General features: G+C 34.2%; 3 protein-coding genes across 3 annotated transcripts; all 3 read right to left on the bottom strand.

The window, feature by feature from the left end:
- Nucleotides 1–4,625: 4,625 nt before the first annotated feature.
- LOTGIDRAFT_121599 (hypothetical protein) lies at nucleotides 4,626–7,784 on the bottom strand (the record flags this gene model as incomplete). Its single annotated transcript, XM_009059084.1, has 2 exons — nucleotides 4,626–4,945; nucleotides 7,682–7,784. Coding segments are annotated over 2 exons (423 nt in total), but the record flags the coding sequence as incomplete, so codon positions are not given.
- Nucleotides 7,653–14,720, bottom strand: LOTGIDRAFT_121410 (hypothetical protein; the record flags this gene model as incomplete). The annotated part of the gene is made up of 2 exons (XM_009059083.1): nucleotides 7,653–7,957; nucleotides 14,618–14,720. Coding segments are annotated over 2 exons (408 nt in total), but the record flags the coding sequence as incomplete, so codon positions are not given.
- On the bottom strand, nucleotides 14,625–19,694 carry LOTGIDRAFT_79274 (hypothetical protein; the record flags this gene model as incomplete). The annotated part of the gene is made up of 2 exons (XM_009058982.1): nucleotides 14,625–14,869; nucleotides 19,598–19,694. Coding segments are annotated over 2 exons (342 nt in total), but the record flags the coding sequence as incomplete, so codon positions are not given.
- Between the last annotated feature and the right edge of the window lie 1,205 nt (nucleotides 19,695–20,899).

Genomic DNA, 20,899 nt, shown 5'->3' with positions numbered 1-20,899 from the left:
ACTTCTATTCAACCAATGATAAAGGACATAGTAGAATTTTCGAAGAACCCAGATCTTTTCTCCCTTCCCCTCCCTGTTACTCAATCAACTCATTTGCTGATTTGTTAATTACTTTTAATTGTTGTCTATTTTGAGGGTCTGGAGCATCATTACAACAAGTGTATTTCTATTCATCATTTGGAACCAGTGCCAGGAGTAAAGAAAAGAATCTGTATAATAATATATTAATTTCTTATATCCAACTCAGAAAGTATTGAAACACGATTTTAAGCATATTTCAAAATTACTTAATTTAATGAATTATTACTTAGTTTTATATATTTATTGGATTATAATGGGATTCTGTTGTATAGTTATGACACAAGGTAAGTCCATTAATGAACAAAGACTCATTTTGGCCTGGTTTAAAAATTTCAATATCTTTAATATTCATATACCCGGATACTAAAGTACAAGCGACCTTGATTACAAAAAATAATAATTATGATGGTTTAATAAAAACAGACATTAATTTTGTCAATGACCCTTTATGACCGAAGGTCATGGAGATATACCTTTTGAAGTTGTTTTCTAGAGCGTAGGGGTAATGAACGTCCGGTCTGCCGAAAGGTTATATATATATAGATTTAGTTGATACCAAAATTTAACCCGTAAGCGATTACCACGCTGTACCTTACTTTAAGCACCTTTAAGGCGAACATTCAATATTAGCTATGCAGACCACCCGAAATGTCGATTTGACAAATCCAGTCAAGGGTGTTCTGAAAGAATATGTATGAATTTTATAATCATGTCACTGGAAACACTCGAAACATTTCCAGTGCATAACGAACAAAATGTGTGCAGATTTCAAAAAGAAAATTTGTTGCAAGGTAAACGAATTCAGATTTTAATGGTAAAAAATTTAATTTGCAGCTTTTCCTTGTGACATTTAGGTGCATTGTTCAGTGGTAGTGTACTGTAGTATACTGACTGTACTGTTCTTTTGTGATAAAATGCATAAAAAGTCAATGAAGCGTATGCCCTGCGGTACGCACAGTTAAATGACTTGAAAGTGAAGATAATTTTATTCAAATCTTTCATAGGATCTGTAAAGACCTCAACGTGATCTTGTAGATAACATTATCTACGAATCAGTAATATTATTTTTCATTTTATTATCCGTTTTAAATTTGATAAAGCAACAGAAAGTAAGGTCGTAAAAACGTTTTTATATTTTTTTTCTTTATATGCGTAGGAGTCTTAAGCTTAAAACATTCACCCTCAAACATCGCCATCTCGAATGCCTTACTGTAATCTAAATAAAACACAAGTATTTGGTTTAATTTCTTTGATTGCTATAATCGAAGAAAACGAAAATTCTTTTTTTGAATCAGATGTGTTTCCAGACGCTGACACCTGACAGAATATTAAAATCAATGTTCGTAAACTCAGGATATTCTTAGTTTTTGCCATCGGAGGATATGTCTTAAGGTTTAGTAGACGAGATGTTAGGTGCGACGTACGTCGGAGGATTGTCAGTAGTATTCGCATTGTGATCATGTTTTTAGCTTCTTCATTTACTACTGGTTTATTGCTCACCGTACAACATAGGATACCGTACCGTACATGATCTCTTCGTGTCCATAATCATAATTCTTATTTTTACGAAGCTTAAACGCCGCCTTTTTAACATTATTAAATGTACATTAAATGAAAAAACGTTTTAAGACCATAGAATCAGATTTGTTGATAACCACCAGAATATCTCTTGTTCACTCGGTAGGGTACTTACGGGTCTCCAGCATACACAATAACCCATGTTCATCGGCGTGTATAAGAAAATTTATCAGTAACGAAAACATCACCTAAGTTCGGCAGAAACATCTTTTTTCATTTAAATGTGTTCGGCATTGTGCATAGATGTATGTATCATGCAAATACGGTATTTTAGTAACGAGTAAAAGATACATAAATCAGAAGAATTACCCCAAAAAAGTGATATCTTACCTATACCGTTGAAATTGTCTATCTAGTTACAAACAGGTTTTATCTAGGTCAAGTTTCAATTAAGTTATTCAGGGTTGGGCGGATGACTGAACACGGCCTGTTAAATACTTAAAAATACAAAAACTGTTGTATTGTAACATGTTATTTTCATAAGGATTTACATTAACGAAAGTACGTTAATGTATATTGTTTCAAAAACGTTTTTATCCAACATTTTTAAAATTTATTTTCAAATGTTACCACATTTAAAAAAATGGTTTAGTCCCCATCGTAACCCATCTAAAGATTTACAGGTATCCCTTTTTATTTATCAGTTGATCACGTGACATAGGGACTGTATAGATAACCACACACTCCGTAAGAGGGGCATATATTATAGTGACAAAACAAACAAAACGTATACTTCAGTGATTTGTATGTACGTGTATACAATAACAAAATAATTTCACTGTTAAAATTGTGCTCAATACATCAATTGTAGAGCAATATAGAAATACCACTGTTAAAATTGTGCTCAATACATCAATTGTAGAGCGATATAGAAATATCACTGTTAAAATTGTGCTCAATACATCAATTGTAGAGCGATATAGAAATATCACTGTTAAAATAGTGCTCAATACATCAATTGTAGAGCGATATAGAAATATCACTGTTAAAATAGTGCTCAATACATCAATTGTAGAGCGATATAGAAATGCCACTGTTAAAATAGTGCTCAATACATCAATTGTAAAGCAATATAGAAATACAACTGTTAAAATAGTGCTCAATACATCAATTGTAGAGCGATATAGAAACGCCACTGTTAAAATAGTGCTCAATACATCAATTGTAAAGCAATATAGAAATACAACTGTTAAAATAGTGCTCAATACATCAATTGTAGAGCGATATAGGAATATCACTGTTAAAATAGTGCTCCATACATCAATTGTAAAGCAATATAGAAATACAACTGTTAAAATAGTGCTCCATACATCAATTGTAAAGCAATATAGAAATACAACTGTTAAAATAGTGCTCCATACATCAATTGTAGAGCAATAAAGAAATATTTCTACTTATTTATTTAAAGGCTAGACGTCATATGGTAAGAAAAGGTACCGAATGACACTTCAAAAAAGCATCAAAAAGCACTCAAAAAAGAAAAAATAACAATCACGCCATAGTTCCGTATCCGTATCATGACAATCTATATGGTTAAAATCGGTTTTTTATACGGTTTAGTGAACACTCAAATTTTGCCAAATCTTCCTAAAATTATGATTCAACAGCATTAAGTGTTAAATGGTTGGTATAACTATAAGTATAATGAATTGGAGAGTTGATGTCGTAACACAGACGAATACAAACGGTGTTTTGAAGTGCATCTTTTCATAATAATACAGCATTTATAGCATGCAAATTTGATTGTCATCAAGCCATTTCAAAGGAATGTATGGGCTTCACATGGTAGAAAATCCCTGATATTCAGCTTTGAGTCGTACAATCGAATTTCCCACAATTGTCGCTGTCTTTTCTCACGCGCTTCCATTCCGATGGTAATAGATTTTGAGACTTATGTGCCACAAAACTGTGAAATTAGGAACACGTTTTCAGCTGATGAGTAGTAGGTGCTCCAATTTGGGCTCAGCGAAGAATGAGGGACATTTTGCCAGGACAATGGCATTAGCTTTCCTCGAGACCCAATTGTCGATCGATCTTTAGCGTGTAGCTTACAGTCAGGTTGAGAAAAATCAGGATCATTTCGACCCATCTCTGGAATGTGCTCCGGATTCCGGTCAGAGAGCAAGCTTCTTATGAGACAGATCATAGCACAAATCCCATGTAACGTTCCAAAAGAAATATGGGGTCTCATGAAAGAATAAAATGATACTTTACAATTATACTCTATATTTAATATACTGCAATTGCATTTTACATAAACCAATTAAAACATTATATAGTGAAAACGGGCAGTGTTGCTAAATACCAAGCTTGAATGCAGAAATATTACTTTTAAATTATGCATTCTTAAACAGTTTGTATTTACGGCAGCTTATATGGTAAGTTTTTTTGTTACATAAATATGCAAAAGTTATGATGGTCTATTGTAGTTTACTCTATCTAATTTTCTATGCTTTTTATCTGTATGTGGTTTCGATCATGGAACAGGATAATAACATATGCATTACGCTCGTCTGAATGTCTGTTCTCTCACAATTTGTTGTTCAGCTTTTTGTCTTACAAGTGCTTCCTTTGGGGGATCTCGGACCTCTTGGTCAGAATCTGGAATGAAATAGTTGAAAATGAATTTTTCGTTCAAAATCATAAAGGCATGGACCTCTGTTCAATAATAATACAAAAGAGAATCATGTAATTCAGGATCAAGAGGGTCGGATCGGTAGGTAACATGAATACTTTGGGTTGCAAAGATTACAATGATAACAGTACACTATGCATCGTGTTGAGTAACCTAGTCATTCGATGTAAACGAGAATCAATACAATTTCAGGATTTAGCATGCTGAGACATAACTAAGCAGTAAAAACTTCAATAGGTAACTGAACAAAGATAACAATATGCTTTGAATCATTCCCATGAAGATGCCATGATGTATAATCCTGTTGCTGAAGCATGAACAGGCAGTTTTGCTAGCACAAAAAAAAAGAAAAAGTGTAGGACATCTCTTCCATTTTCCATTTCTTACCTTGTGGACAACAGAATCTCACTTTGTAGTCATTACAGGACTTGTCTGCTTGAAGATTGTTTTGACAGATGAGACCCTGAGATGGTGACAATGTAAGGGTATCACCACCATCTGTATATGGTGCGCCTGATGTAAGCTGAGCATCAACAGCAGTTGGGTGTTTACAGACTCTGCCAGGGTAAGCGTCAAGAAGCGATGCCAAATGTTCCCAGTCACCAGTTCCACTTGGGTTATCTCTATCGAACCATTGAGTCCACTTGTCAGCTGGACATGATGGTGTTTCTCCATCTTCAAAGGAAAAATGAAAAAAATCTTAAGATTTGATACAATCATAATGTAAACACTGTCAGCGTTCAATTCTGCATCTCCATTTGAGAGTAATTCATGGGTCGAAACATTTAAACAGGTCATTTGAACAATCTAAAAAATGTCCTACTTACTTGCGTTGCAGCAGAATCGCACTTTGTAGTCATTGCATTTTTTGTCATTTTGAGCAGCGTTTTCACAAGTTAAACCAATAGATGGTCCAATGGAAACAGCATCTCCTCCAGATGTGTAGGGAGCACCATTGGTAAGCTGAGCATCCACAGCAGTAGGGTTAGCACAAACTTTTCCTGGGTTCTCATTTTGAATTGATGTTAGGCCTTCCCAATCCCAATAACCAGAGGGATTATCACGATCAAACCACTGTGTCCAGTTTTTGGAAGGACAGGTTGATTCTAAGAATGATAAATACATTGACATACAAATTCCATACTTTATTATTTTGTTTGAGGGTTTTGGGTAAAGTTTTTTCATAATCACCTATAGGTTGGGCGGTTGGTGGTCGCTATGTAGATTACAAAAGCGAATCTGGACTGTCGTTTAGAAATAGCCCGACTTATATTGGATAAGACTAAGACTGGTGGTCGTCACGCCAAAATTAATGAAGAAAGATGATCCCACAAAGTGTCTTCTTCAAAGTCGCCCCCTCCTGTGCAAAGTATACATTAAAGAACATTGTGTTAATACCAACCTCCAAAGCAGCAGAATCTCACTTTGTAATCATTACATTTTCCATCTTTCTGGTCAGCATTTTTACAGTAGAATCCGTTTGCTGACAAATATCCTATGTCACCACCAGCAGTCCAAGGATCACCATTCAACAATCTAGCATCAGCAGCTGAAGGCGAGGCACATATCTTTCCAGGATATTCATTTTGGAGATTGGACAAAAGTTCGTAGTCACCATATCCACTTGGATTATCTCTATCAAAAAAGTCGGTCCACGATTCTTCGGGACATGAAGGTTCTTCTTGAACTGAAATAAAGTTAAGAAATCGTCGGCGATTAAGTCTATCAGAAAGAGTTAGACTACCATAATCCGATTTAAAAAATGATCAAAATCCGTGTTTCAAGACCGATATTTTCAAAAATCACCCTCATGAATACCCTATCGCGCATGATGTAATTAGATGAATACTAAGGAATATAACTCTGTTGTATTTTGTCTGTCTGAAATTTCAAATTCTTACCTTTACTGCAACAGAATCGGACTTTGTAATCGGCACATCGCTTATCGTCTTGATCAGAATTGTAACAGATGACACCAACCATTGGACCTATGGACAGAATATCGCCAGTTGATGTATAGGGGGCCCCACTCACGGTCTGTACATCAACACCAGTGGGTTGTTGACAAATCTTGCCAGGATTCTCGGATTGGAGGGTAGACAAGGCTTCGTAATCAGCATATCCGCTTGGGTTATCACGATCAAACCAGGGTGTCCAATCTTCTTTACGACAAGGGGATGGAACTGAAACAGATACATATTGCATATAACAGTAGAGACTACGGGCATGGAACTTTTCTAATCTACCAGGCAAATCATATTTTGGACAACGATTCGGGTTTTTTGTTACTGACTAGTTTAGAAAGCTACCTTTTTTACATATACACATAAAGTCATAGAATCCCTTACTAACATTTTAAGGGTCGTCCTGATAGATTAAGATTACTTTTTTCTTACCCGCAGGGCAGCAGAATCGAACTTTGTAGTCATTGCATCTTTTGTCATTTTGAGCAGCGTTTTCACAAGTTAAACCAATAGATGGGCCAATAGATACAGCATCTCCACCGGCGGTATAATCTAAACCATTCGTCAGCTGAGCTTCTACAGCAACCGGACTAGCGCAGACTCCGGGGTATTCAGACTGAATTGCTGATAAATGTTCCCAATCATAGTAACCAGAGGGATTATCTCTATCAAACCATGGTGTCCAATCTTCTTTGTTTGGACAGGAAGCCGCTGGAATAGACAACGGATAAGTTAATTGGATTCTGTAAATATTAGTCCAAGATATCTGGTAATATTGATTATAAAATTATAAAAATTCGTTATTATCTCTTATGCATTCTCCGACATTGATGAAAAGATGGTAAATTTCAACTTTCTCTGAACACAATGATAAAGATGTAAAATGGACATGAACCTACCTCCGTAGCAACAAAAACGAACTTTGTAATCTGCACATTTACCATCGCTTTGGTCGGAATTCTTACAATAAATACCAACAGATGGACCAATTGTGACTAGATCTCCACCGTAAGTATAAGGACTGTCATCAAGTAATCTAGCATGTACAGCAGATGGTGACGGGCAAATTTTACCCGGGTTTTCAGTTTGTAGATCGGAAAGCAACTCGTAGTCACCATATCCTGATGGGTTGTCTCGATCAAACCAGCCAGTCCATGATCCTTCGGGGCATTCAGGAATTACCTCTTCTGATAAAAAAAAAATCTCCATTAAAATGTATACTGAGAACGCCAATAGAAAATGATATCAAAAAGTGAGACTATTAAACCACAAGACATGTCCTAATTTTGTAAGGATATGTGTGCTATTGATTTATAATGCAATATTGTATATTTTAATGAAATGAGGTACGGTTTTCTGGGCAGTCGATTTTAAAATGCAGTAGAAAATGTTTATTACCGAATTTGATGATGGAAAAGCTTACCTTTGGGACAACAGAATCTGACTTTGTAATCTTCACAACGTTTATCTTTCTGGTCTGAATTCTTACAGATGAGACCAACAGATGGACTGACTGTTACAACTTCACCACTAGTGGTATAGTGTAAACCATTCAACAGCCTAGCATCAACACCAATAGGATTGGCACAAACTTTCCCGGGATATTCAATTTGAATGTTGCTCAATGCCTCGTAGTCGTAGGAACCAGATGGATTATCTCGATCGAAGAAATCGGTCCAGTATCCATTACAATGTGGTTCTTTAATTTCTTTTTAAAGAAAAAGAGAATGGAAACATAAATGACAGGACACGAAACACGTCGGAGTCGACTTTTAAACTATTTAACCCTTGCTCCATACTATTTGGAGTCGATTTCTAGAGAATTACGAAAAAATGAAAGATAGTTTCGTAGGCAAAGGAACGTGCGTCCACTGGCAGCTACGTATTTAGATGGATACAACAACGAACAACATAAAATATATGTCACACATTTCATCAAGAATTGTGGTGTCAGCACAAAATATTGAAAAAGGAACAAAATCTCACAGAAGCTTAATATGTCTAGATTTTTCAGTCAAAAAAAGTGTTCTCAATGTTCAGCCATGAGTGACAATAATTTTTTGAAAATTAATTAAGTTTATTCTTGTTTGATAAACATCTTCACCAAGTTTTCGCCAATATTCGACAATATCTCCTCCTTGAACGGAGTTCAATAAAACACATTTCAATAAGAGTTCATGAATTTTAATGACAGGGTTCAACAGCAACCAATTTTTCAACAACTGAAGCTAAAATAAATTATTTTTTTGTGAACACCCTTTGATGATAACAACATTCACCAATTTTCGTCAAAACCAATCTAGCATTAAAAATATGTAAAAAAAAAAACCTTACTGCTTTCAAGGAACAATGGTTATTTCTCGCGTTATATTTATATACCAACGTTTCGTCAAAATAAAGTCTGGAACTGTTTTACCTACAGTCTTTTCAAGAAATGGTGTAACGACCTCTGGACGAACGCAAATAAACACAAATACGCAGTACATTTCACGTAAATCTATGTAATTACGTTTCTACGTGTTACTGACGAAAGATTTCCAAATTTATGATGGAAATGCTGTAAAAAAAACGACCACCTATCTAACAAAAAAAATTTGAAATATTTTAGAATCTAATCGCATGTATGAAATAATAAAAAAGATAATAAAAAATAAATGAATAATTACCTGAAAAAGCTATGCGCGACTGGCAAAGCGAAAAAAGAGCGCTCAGCGCCCAAATGTAGCGTAGCATTTTCACGAGTGCTTCCAATCAGTAAAAATAAATACAATGATGTGCTAACGATTTGTTGTCCCCTTTTATACATTTTGGCAGTGGATTTAAAATTCATAGATATTGTTTTGGTTACCCCTTCAGGAGATTTTGTATCCGGTTCTTTTTTTAGTTTATGGTTAACCAATGAAAATGTTTCTATTGTTCTTTTCAACCAATCAAAACTTGTTTGTCAGTAAAAAAAGAAATTAAGTCAATGAGCGCATCAGAAATCCATTATCAGTGAATCAATTCAGTTGAATGAATATGTCCATTTAATGGTTTTATGATATCAGTGTTTTTTGTACATTTGACAAAAATCGACATATTATCCATTTTACTTCATAGGGCGATGTCCTAAACGATCAAATTCAATAAAGTTCATAGGTTAATATTTGACCGATATCAGAGTAAAAAAAATAGGGTAGGCGACGGCTTCACTAAATGATGTGCGTCTCCTATCAGTCCGGTTAGGTGCAGAAACGTAGGACGTTGTTGATGTCTCAGGACCTATAAATATCTTCGATAGGGTTCATTCTAGTTAATTTCCTAAAGAATTGAACGTTTAGATGTGTTTACAAGTACCAATTAAACATATTAAAAAAAAATGAAAAATTTATGAATAATTAATTCATTTATTTATTTTTATTTTTTTTCATTTGATTATATATTTATTTATTGCATAATGTTCTTTCTAGAGAGTGCAAGCGAACCAAACCATATTTTACTGCGTTTGAATTACGATGTGCCTTTGAAGTAAACAACTTGCTTGGTAAAAGGGATTGTGAAGCGGTTTTCTAGAGAAAAAATAGGTGTATCGGAGACACTGATAGCACCAATTTGCAACATTCCAATTTTCATTCAGGCGTCTGTGGTTTCTTTTCTACATGATAATATGCTACTGCACGTAACAATGGTCTTTTTCCTACTAGGCCAAACTCCTGTACTTCATCGCCACGTTTTCAAAATTGCGATTAATTTTGCTAATATCATATTTTTACTTTTGTCAAACAAAATGTATATTTGTTTTACCTTTTGTAAAATTCGACAAGATGCATTGGTCTCATTTGCTTAGATGAAGTTACGGTTCTGTGCAGGCCAAGCGAAACGTTTTTGATTTTTGGAAACTCCATAAATTTTTTTTATTTCCTTGTGATATCGTTGAGCATTCGGATTTTAACTCTTTTAATGTTTACTAAACATTTATTCTAAATTTATATACAGGGACAGATGCGCCATTTTTTTTTTTTTTTTTTGTGACCAATTATATTTTATTTAGCTAAGCCAATCAGTATTAGTGTTCATAGCTCACCGTCGAAATTTGAGCCTTCAAAAAGTGTCCAGTATTATCTGTGTTTGCATGTTAAAATGACGATAGGCCTAGATATATAGTGAGTGAAATTCCTAGTTTGAAGTATTTTTTTTTTAAGGAATTATGTGTTTTTTTTTACATTTCTAGTACTTCTGAAGACTATTTACATATGTTCAAAAGTAAAATCACAACCCCCCCCCCCCCCTTTAATAATTATCCTTGAATATTATTGTTATTTTTGTTTTTGTTTTTATTGCAGGAAACGTATTATCTATATTACAATCAACAATATTTCTATAAGGTATAATGGTTATAAAATGAAACAACCTTCCCCGGAGCATGCCATTAACTTCCAAAAATATATATTGGTAACAACTTTTGACAAAAAGCACTTTTAAAAGTAGAGTAAAGATCCACTTTTCATAATAAGGTGGTGTAATTACCAAAAATGACATTAGTCGTGTTGATTTCTTGCCAAGATAAACAAGACTAAGGCAAAACTTTCATTATTTAAAACGGTGTAAATAATATATGAAAATAGTAAATATGCTATAATCAAACTGAATTTGTTTTAAGTGGGTATATTTGAAAATAGTGTTCACAGCTCACCGTCAAAATTTGAGCCTTCAAATCCAACTGTGTCTAGAAAGTTTGAAAGATGAGTCTTTTCTTGATACACTGCCATATATATAGAAAAGATATCTATTCCATAGAAATAGGAAATGAAATTCTGAGTGGGAGATATTTTTGAGGGAATTATGAGATAGTCTATATTGTAATTATATTGGGTACAAGGGTCGCCATTTAACACCGTGATATGTTGCAAGGTACTCTTGCGGAACTTTCACAATGTATTGTTTGATTGCGTTTACTGCTATATGAGAATGTTAGCTCCCCGATTGTCAAACACTGTGTTCAACTATGTGACATAGAAAAGCTCATGCGCCGTGGTGTACATTTTGAAGTAGTATAATTTCAGGTAACATTCACCATGCTAAGGGAGATAAGTCGAAAGAGTGCTATACTGAATATTGAAAATGCGCTGGTATCAAGCCGCTTCAGGAAAGAAATTATGTTACTTCAGCATCTTATCTATTCAGCACTTCACAGTTTACGCGTCATTAAAAAAAAAGAAGAATGAAATGAATGGAGTCTTTATACGTCATAATTTTTTGCACCGTGAAGACGGATAACGCCATTCAGGTGCATTGAGGGAAATGTTTCCATGACAGCGGCATTTGCCTGCTCTTGTTCGATTTCCAGCTGTCGACGGATCTTTAACGTACACAGCTCGGTTTATTGTCCCACCGAACGACTAGATGCTTTTTCCATGTCAACCCCTCTTGCCTGCATCACTGACAGGAGGAAACCGGGTTGAAAAATCCGAAGGTATTATCTCGACCTATGCCGAGATTGAACCCTGGACCTTCAGGTTAGCGAGCAAGTGCCTAACTCACTGAGCCACTGCAGCTCATTCGCGTCATTAAAGAGGCATACTTGTGGTCGATGTAAACGTTTTACTTGGTCTTGATCAGGGGTTGAAATTTTGGGAGGTAATGAGGTGCTTTGAAGTGGAGCATAAACATTTATGATTTAAGTCGTTCTGTCATGAAGAAGAATATATGAAGAATAACGCAGGGAAAACCTAAGAGAAAATCACGTAATGGTAAGGATTTATAGGCGGTAATGTAAATCAAGTATCCTGAAAGGGGTAATGGTGAGTGTAAGCTTGAAAAGTGACGTTTGTACAGTCGATCTTTTCTCGGGGATGTCACATGACCTGGCTTTGTACCCCCCTCCCCTCGACCTCACTTTAAAATTTTTGTATCATTATGCATAGAGAAATCCTGTGGTCAATGATCCACACCTGACAAAATACCAATGTAAATGCAACTAAAGGTACTTTAATTGAAAAACAACAGTTTAAAAGATAAGGTTTAATATTTTTTCATTGAATAGTAAAGATATATTCTCATCTAAGTTTTGAAAAAGTCAGTAGTTCAGGGTATAACAAGAGTTGTGTGAATTTACAATAGATGTTTTATCCTCACCATCACCTATAAAACAAAATATTAAATGTTACTTACTAATTTACAAGTATGCAATAAATAATATATCCGAGCTTCTATCAAAGGGTCCGATTTATTTTGCAGCATATGTGAAAGTGGGATTCGCCGAAAGACGAAGACGACCATGGCTCATATAATATAAAACTTGAAAATTTGAATTTTCATTGGATTTTACAAATAATATGTACTCTGTACAGGTCGTAATTTTATTCTACATCTTACCAGATTAATGACACCAGAATCGGACTTTATAGTCATCACACAACTTGTCTTTCTGATGTGCATCCTCACAAAGCAGTCCAAACGACGGGCCTATAGTAACTGTATCGTCGCTTTCAGTGTAGTCCAAACCATTTACCAATCTTGCATCAATATCAGATGGATCTTCACAAACCTCGGGGTGAACTTTTCGGATTTCACTCAGTGTTTCGGCTTCGTCTTGGTCTCCCGGACTATCAACATTATAGAAGTCGGTCCAGAATCCCTCAGGGCAGTCGAGGATTTTAGCTTACAAATGAAATATAAGTAAGTGCAAAATGTTTATTGCCAATGGTAGAACAAGGCAATATACAAGCAATTTAATTGAATTCAAAATCTTTTGGCAGTCATCACCAGATACCTAGAATCGACTATGCTTTCCTAAATTTTATGCTTTAAGATGAAAAGGGATTGGTCGTTGTGGATCGCGTCCTGTGAACAGTTTATGGAAGGTGATTATTAATATAATGAGTATACATGTATTGTATAAAACTTGGTATGATTGCATATATACAATGGATGAATAAATGAATATGCCGTAGGTAAAACAGGGGTTCACATGTGGTTTTCTAGCTTTGTATGCTTAACCCTGCCATTCCTATTTCCCGGCCGACGTCGAAATTGCGTCATTAGGCATTATGGGTGTACTCATTAATCATGCAAAATCCAGAAAAGTTATTTGACCCATTTGAATTAAGACATAGAGCAGTTTTCTGAGTTTTCCAATTATATTACCAGATGAATATATTTGACCTTCGACACTTCAGACTTGATAATGAAAAGGAAAGTCTTAAATTAAATTATTACCTGTTTTGCAACAGAATCTTATCATATAATTTTGACATTTTCCACTCTTCTGATCCGAATTTTTACAGACGATTCCATACGTTGGGCCGACAGTTACTACATCATCGCTGGTGGTATAGGAATATCCATTATCCAATCTGGCATCAAAGCCAATAGGATGTTCACAGATTTGGTCGGGGTAAGCGTTATAGAGTTTCTCGAATGATTCATCATCAGATCCGCCCGTTGGATTGTCTTGATCAAAGAATTCCGTCCAGTTTCCATCACAATATGGCTCCACAGGTTTTAAATCTAGAAATAGAATGTTTTATGGTTTTTTGTCTTTTTATTGGCCTTTTTAGTTTTTAGGTTCGAATCCGAATAGTTGGACCTAATTCAAGTCTGGATCAAGGATTTATGGTATAAAAAAAATGAATCTTGTGACTGCCCTTTTTATGTTCGAATTCTTATAGTTCGATAAATCGATACCTTTGAACAACAGAATCTGATTTTATATTTTTCTCATAAAATAATTTACGCTGTGAACAGCAGAATCTGATTTTATAAATAAATAATTTACCTACCATCTGACTTTCTCATAAAATAATTTACGCTGTGAACAGCAGAATTATTTTATCATAATTAAACATTTTACCTTGTGGGCAGCAGAATTTAACTTCATAATTTTCACATCTCCTGTCATCCTGGTCTGAATTCTTACACTGCAGTCCAAACAATGGAGAAATTGTAAGTACTTCTTTAGCAGTGGCATAATGATCTCCATTAAGAAGTTGTGCATGAATAGCAGTAGGTTTTTCACATACTTCTGGATACGCCTTTCGGATTTCCTCCAGTCTTTCGTCTTCGAGACCATCGTCTGGGTTATCTTGACTGAAAAACCACGTCCAGTTTGAACATTGTGGCTCTTCAAGTTTAAGTTCTAAATACAAAGCAAAAGTCCAAATGTAATTTAGCCTAACCTAAAGTGCTGTTGATTAACCAAAGTAATTTTAGTATAGGCTACCTCAGAAAACAGCAACTCGAAAGAAAACACTATAAAATCACAATGCAATACAATTTGGTAATTTAAATCACTAGAATATATAATCGTCCATAGTACATAGGCAAAATGATACTGCACTGAAGTATTTCAGTATATTATCTAAAAAAAATGGTGTATAACCTTTTGGACAGCAGAATCTGATTTTATAATCTTCACATTTCCCATCTTTCTGCTCTGAATTCTTGCATGTAAGTCCAAACGATGAACTGACTACGACTACATCTCCGCTCGTGGTATAATGTTCGCCATGCAACAATCTAGCATCAAATCCAGTAGGGTTTTCACATACAGAATAGTCCTCTCGGATTTTCTCCAGTGTTTCATAGTCGTAATTGCCGTTAGGATCGTCTCGATTAAAGAAGTCGGTCCACTCTCCATCACAATATGGCTCTTTGGGTGCTGAATAAGGGGATAAAAGTATATGTTGAAGTGCAATTTGTAAATATTCTGAATGGTTTCGATAGCTATTGGAATTGGCTTTACTTTGTACTTCCACAATTCAGTGATAGGGCCTAATGTTAAAGATGGGTTTCCTTATTTGTTAGTGTCAAATTAAGCAAACTATTTGATTAATCGGTGTTTCTAATGAATTATCATGTATTCTTTATCATATCATTATTTTCTCATTGCATATAATTAAAAGTTTTAACCAATCATAAATGTCCATGTATGTACAGTCTGGATAAACAAAAAAAGATTTTTTGACCTTTTTTGATCAGTCACTCATTGGAATTCTGCTGGTAATGCTCTTCTAATTTAGCTAATTATGAATTGATTATGGACATGTGAGACACGTAATACAATAGCTATAGCATCTGACCTTGTTACCAATGCCAATCTAAGGATCTGACATACAAAACTTAAGAGCGGACTCGTGGTTGTATAATTAAATATTTACCATGTGGACAACAAAATCTGACTTCATAATTTTCACACTTCCCATCCTTCTGGTTGGAATTCCTACAGACTAATCCATACCATGCTCCGATAAAAAGTATTTCTGCTGTTGAAGAAAATTCATTAGTATTTTTCACCCTTGCATCAACAGCAGTTGGGTATTCACATACTTTACCAGGAAACTTCACTCGGATGGCATACTGTCGTTCTAAATCATATTCATTATCTGGTCCGTCTCCATTAAGGAATTCAGTCCAGTATCCATCACAGTCTGGCACGTAATGATCTAAACAAACAAAATTAAAAATTTATATAGAAAAACAGTTTTAAAATGTAGAAAATAGTTTACCACTCTGGCAAAAGGCCTTTTGTACAGGGATACTGAAGAAGAATCAGATTTACTCTTTTCAAGAATGTTAGTCTGACTGCAGAATTACGCATTATTATACCTAACTATCTTAATATATGAATAGTATTTTTCTTATTTATCTCAGAGTAGAATTTGACTTAATTAATTAAATATTTTACAGTGTGAACGGCTGAATCTGACTTTATTATTAAATATTTTACTGTGTGAACGGCTGAATCTGACTTTATAATTCAATATTTTACTGTGTGAACGGCTGAATCTGACTTTATAATTAAATATTTTACTGTGTGAACAGCTGAATCTGACTTTATACTTAAATATTTTAGTGTGTGAACGGCTGAATCTGACTTTATAATTCAATATTTTACTGTGTAAAAGGCTGAATCTGACTCTATAATTAAATATTTTACTGTGTGAACAGGTGAATCTGACTTTATAATTAAATATTTTACTGTGTGAACGGCTGAATCTGACTTTATAATTAAATATTTTACTGTGTGAACGGCTGAATCTGACTTTAAAATTAAATATTTTACTGTGTAAAAGGCTGAATCTGACTCTATACTGTGTAAACGGCTGAATATAATTAAATATTTTACTGTGTGAACGGTTGAATCTGACTCTATAATTAAATATTTTACTGTGTAAACGGTTGAATCTGGCTAGATTATTAAATATCTTACCGTGTGGGCAGCAGAATCTAACTTGATAATCTTCACATATTCCGTCATCCTGGTCTGAATTTTCACAGATTAACCCTTCCGATGCAGATACTTGAACGTGTTCGTTACTAGTAGTATATAGCATGCCATTCATTAGTCTTGCATCAACGGCAGTAGGACTTTTACATACTTTGGGATGCTTATTTCGAATTAGCGACAGTCTTTCGTCGTCGGTTTTGCCGGAAGTTGGATCATCTCGATCAAAGAAGTCGGTCCAGATTCCATCACAATGTGGTAGAGCTTCTAAATAAAGCAAAGATGGAAGTATCAGTAAATTGTTATAGATAACATAGTTAAATGTAGCTCAAAATGCAGTACATCCATATAATAGAAAACTTCATGAAAGATTTAATATTTTCAATAACATAGACAATTATGAAAAAAGGTAATAAAGCAAAATCTTTTCATTAAAAATCGAAATCATAAATAAATATTTCATCAATCTGACAACAGAACTTGACGAATTACATGTATTCCAAACAGATCGTACAAATTAAACATGTTACCCAGAATCTGACTAAATGATTAAATATATCAGCCAGAATCTGACTAAAGGATTGAATATATCAGCCAGAATCTGACTCTATAATCAAATACGTTACCTAAAATCTAACTAAATGATTAAATATATCAGCTAGAATCTGATTAAAGGATGGAATATATCAGCCAGAATCTGACTCTATAATTAAATGTATGTTACCCAGAATCTGACTTAATAATTAAATAAATCAGCCAGAATCTGACTATAATCAAGGGAAAGTTGCGCCATTTTTTTTACTTCAGAAACGGGAAGGTTTTTTTTAGATAGGCCAATCAGTACCAGTGTTCACAGCCCATATGTGTCCAGAATTATCCGCGTTTGAAAGTAAACGCGTTTGAGACACTACCATAAAAGACATCTATAGAAACAGGGAAAAAATTCCTACTCTGAGATATTTTAGAAGGAATTATGAGATGTTCGTACATTTCTAGTACTTTTGAAGACTATTTATATGACATTCAAGACTAAAATCAACCCTCCAAAATGGCGCATCTGTCCCTTTAAACATTTTACCCAGAATCTAACTTCATATCTTAATATCTTACCGTGTGGGCAGCAGAATCTAACTTTATAATTATCGTTATCAACCATTTTTGCATCATGATCAATAGGGTTATCACATACTTGGCCCATATACATATCTTTGACGGTCGCCAGTCCTTCGTCTTCGTAAGTGCTAATTGAATTGGCACATTAAAGAAGTCGGTCCAGGTTCCATCACAATAAAGCGATATATCTAAATAAAACAAGAGAGTATCAGTAAATTTTATCGATTTCTTTAAGAGATAGCGCAGATTAATGTATAAAGTGGAGTGGTTGTAGGCCAAGACAATATTAGAAAAATTTCAGCTTTGATAATTTCAAAATCTGGACAATGAAGAAAACTAAACCAAATCTTAAAAAATCGAAATCATCATCAATACAATGATAATCATTTGGGCTATATACTTCAATTTGGTGATCGATAACTAGAGTTAATGTTTTCTGTTAAAATCGAATACGTCATCATAACCCCAAATCGGACTATTTGTACTGACTTTTTTTAACAGTTTGGACTCGTAAAATAGTCCAGTCGTTCTAATTAGGTCAGCAATAATTTTGTTATGGCGTTGAAAACTTGCATAGATCTGACTATATAATTAAATATTTTACACAGAATCTGACTCTATAATTACAAATATCAGCCAGAATCTGACTCTATAATTACAAATATCAGCCAGAATCTGACTCTATAATGAAATATTTTACCCCATATCTGACTCTATAATTAAATATCTTAGCCAGAATCTTCTATAATTAAATATTTTACCCAAAATCTGACTCTACAGTGGAATATTTTACCCAGAATCTGACTCTATAATTTACCCAGAATCTGACTCTATAATTAAATATTTTACCCAAAATCTGACTCAATAATTAAATATTTTACCCAATATCTGACTCTATAATTAAATATTTTACCCAATATCTGACTCTATAATTAAATATTTTACCCAGAATCTGACTCTATAATTACATACATCTGCCAGAATCTGACTCTATAATGGAATATTTTACCCAAAATTTGACTCTATAATGAAATATTTTACCCAGAATCTGACTATATAAATACATAATATCAGCCAGAATCTGACTCTATAATGAAATACTTTACCCCAAATCTGACTCAATTAAATATTTTACCCAAAATTTGACTCTGTAATGAATTATTTTACCCAGAATCTGACTGTATAATTAGATATTTTATCCAGAATCTGACTCTATAATAAAATATTGTATCCAAGAATCTGACTCTATAATAAAATATTGTTTCCAGAATCTGACTCTATAATGAAATATTGTACCAATAATCTAACTCTATAATAAAATATTTCATACAAAAGCTTTCTCTAAAATTAAATATTGTACTGCTTTAACGGCCGAATCTTTAAATATTTTACTGCGTGAACGAGTGTATCTGACTTTATAATTAAATATTTAACTGCGTGAACGAGTGTATCTGACTTTATGATTAAATATTTTACTGCGTGAACGAGTGTATCTGACTTTCTAATTAAATATTTTACTGCGTGAACGAGTGTATCTGACTTTATAATTAAATATTTTACTGCGTGAACGAGTGTATCTGACTTTATAATTAAATATTTAACTGCGTGAACGAGTGTATCTGACTTTATAATTAAATACTTTACTGCTTGAACGAGTGTATCTGACTTTATAATTAAATACTTTACTGCGTGAACGAGTATATCTGACTTTATAATTAAATATTTTACTGCGTGAACGAGTGTATCTGACTTTATAATTAAATACTTTACTGCGTGAACGAGTGTATCTGACTTTATAATTAAATACTTTACTGCTTGAACGAGTGTATCTGACTTTATAATTAAATACTTTACTGCTTGAACGAGTGTATCTGACTTTATAATTAAATACTTTACTGCGTGAACGAGTATATCTGACTTTATAATTAAATATTTTACTGCGTGAACGAGTGTATCTGACTTCATAATTAAATACTTTACTGCGTGAACGAGTGTATCTGACTTTATAATTAGATAACTTACCGTGTGGGCAGCAAAATCTAACTTTGTAATCTTCACATATTCCGTCATCCTGGTCTGAATTTTTACACATTAACCCTTTCGATGCGGATACAGTAACGTTTTCGCCGCTAGTGGAATAATGATCGCCATTCACCAATCTTGCATCAATATCCGTAGGGTGTTTACATACTTGACCCGTATACTTCTCTTGGATCCTCGCTAGTCCTTCATTGTCGTATTTGTCTTTTGGACTGTCTCGATTAAAGAAGTCGGTCCACTCCCCATCACAATGTGGATCTGCAGGTTTAAAACGAAAAAGTGGAAATTATTATTGATCTTATACGGTTTACATAGATGCATTAAAGATAGTGACAGAAAGCATGGAATATGCCAACCTTAATTCATTACGCACAAGCAGACAAAATCGCTAAAAAGAATTTGTTAAGAATTTAACAACCATCAAAATCCAATTGAATAGAGATCAAAATTCTAGCTTTCAAGTATTTCGAGAGTTTGGTACTATTTCACGAGTTTTAGATTACATAAAGCTAATATTATTTTTTTAGGACAGGTGTTTTCTACCTTTTTCTTTTTCGTTTCCATTTCAGAGTCCTCGATCAATTGCATTACCCTCCCCCCCTTTTAAATCTGTACTATAACCCCCTTCTACCTATAAATCCTTACTATTACACCACCTCCCAATATAAATCCTTACTATTAATCCCCCTTCCGCATATAAATCCTTACTCTTAACCCCCCTTCCCCTATAAATCCTTACTCTTAACCCCCCTTGCTCTATAAATCCTTACTCTAAACCCCCTTCCCCCTATAAATCCTTACTATTTCGTGATTTTCTTTTGGGTTTTCTCTGCGATGTCGGAGAATATAGCCTGATTGAATGGAACGACTTTGATTATAATTGTCTAAAGATTTTATGCCAGACTATAAACCGTCTCATTACGCCAAAATTTATTAAAACAATCCCCAGGTAAAAAAGCTTTAGGACAGTTAAAATAAGTTAATATTTTACCGTATGGGCAACAGAAGCTGATCTGATAATCTTCACACATGTGGTCGTCCTGGTCTTCATTACGACATAAAAGTCCATTCGTTGCACTGACAGTAATATTTTCACCACTAGTAGTATAGCTTTGTCCGTTCGCCAATCTTGCATCAAAACCAACAGGATTATCACATATATGACATGGATAGGTTTTTCGGATTTTTTCTAGCGTTTCGTCGTCGTATTCGCCACTTGGATCGTCTCGATTAAAGTATTGGGTTAAGGTACCAAATTCACATTCGTTTCCTTTAAAAATAAAA

This window comes from Lottia gigantea (assembly GCF_000327385.1).
Source record: "Lottia gigantea unplaced genomic scaffold LOTGIsca_37, whole genome shotgun sequence".
NCBI lineage: Eukaryota > Metazoa > Mollusca > Gastropoda > Lottiidae > Lottia > Lottia gigantea.
This window is presented reverse-complemented; position numbering and strand designations above follow the sequence as displayed.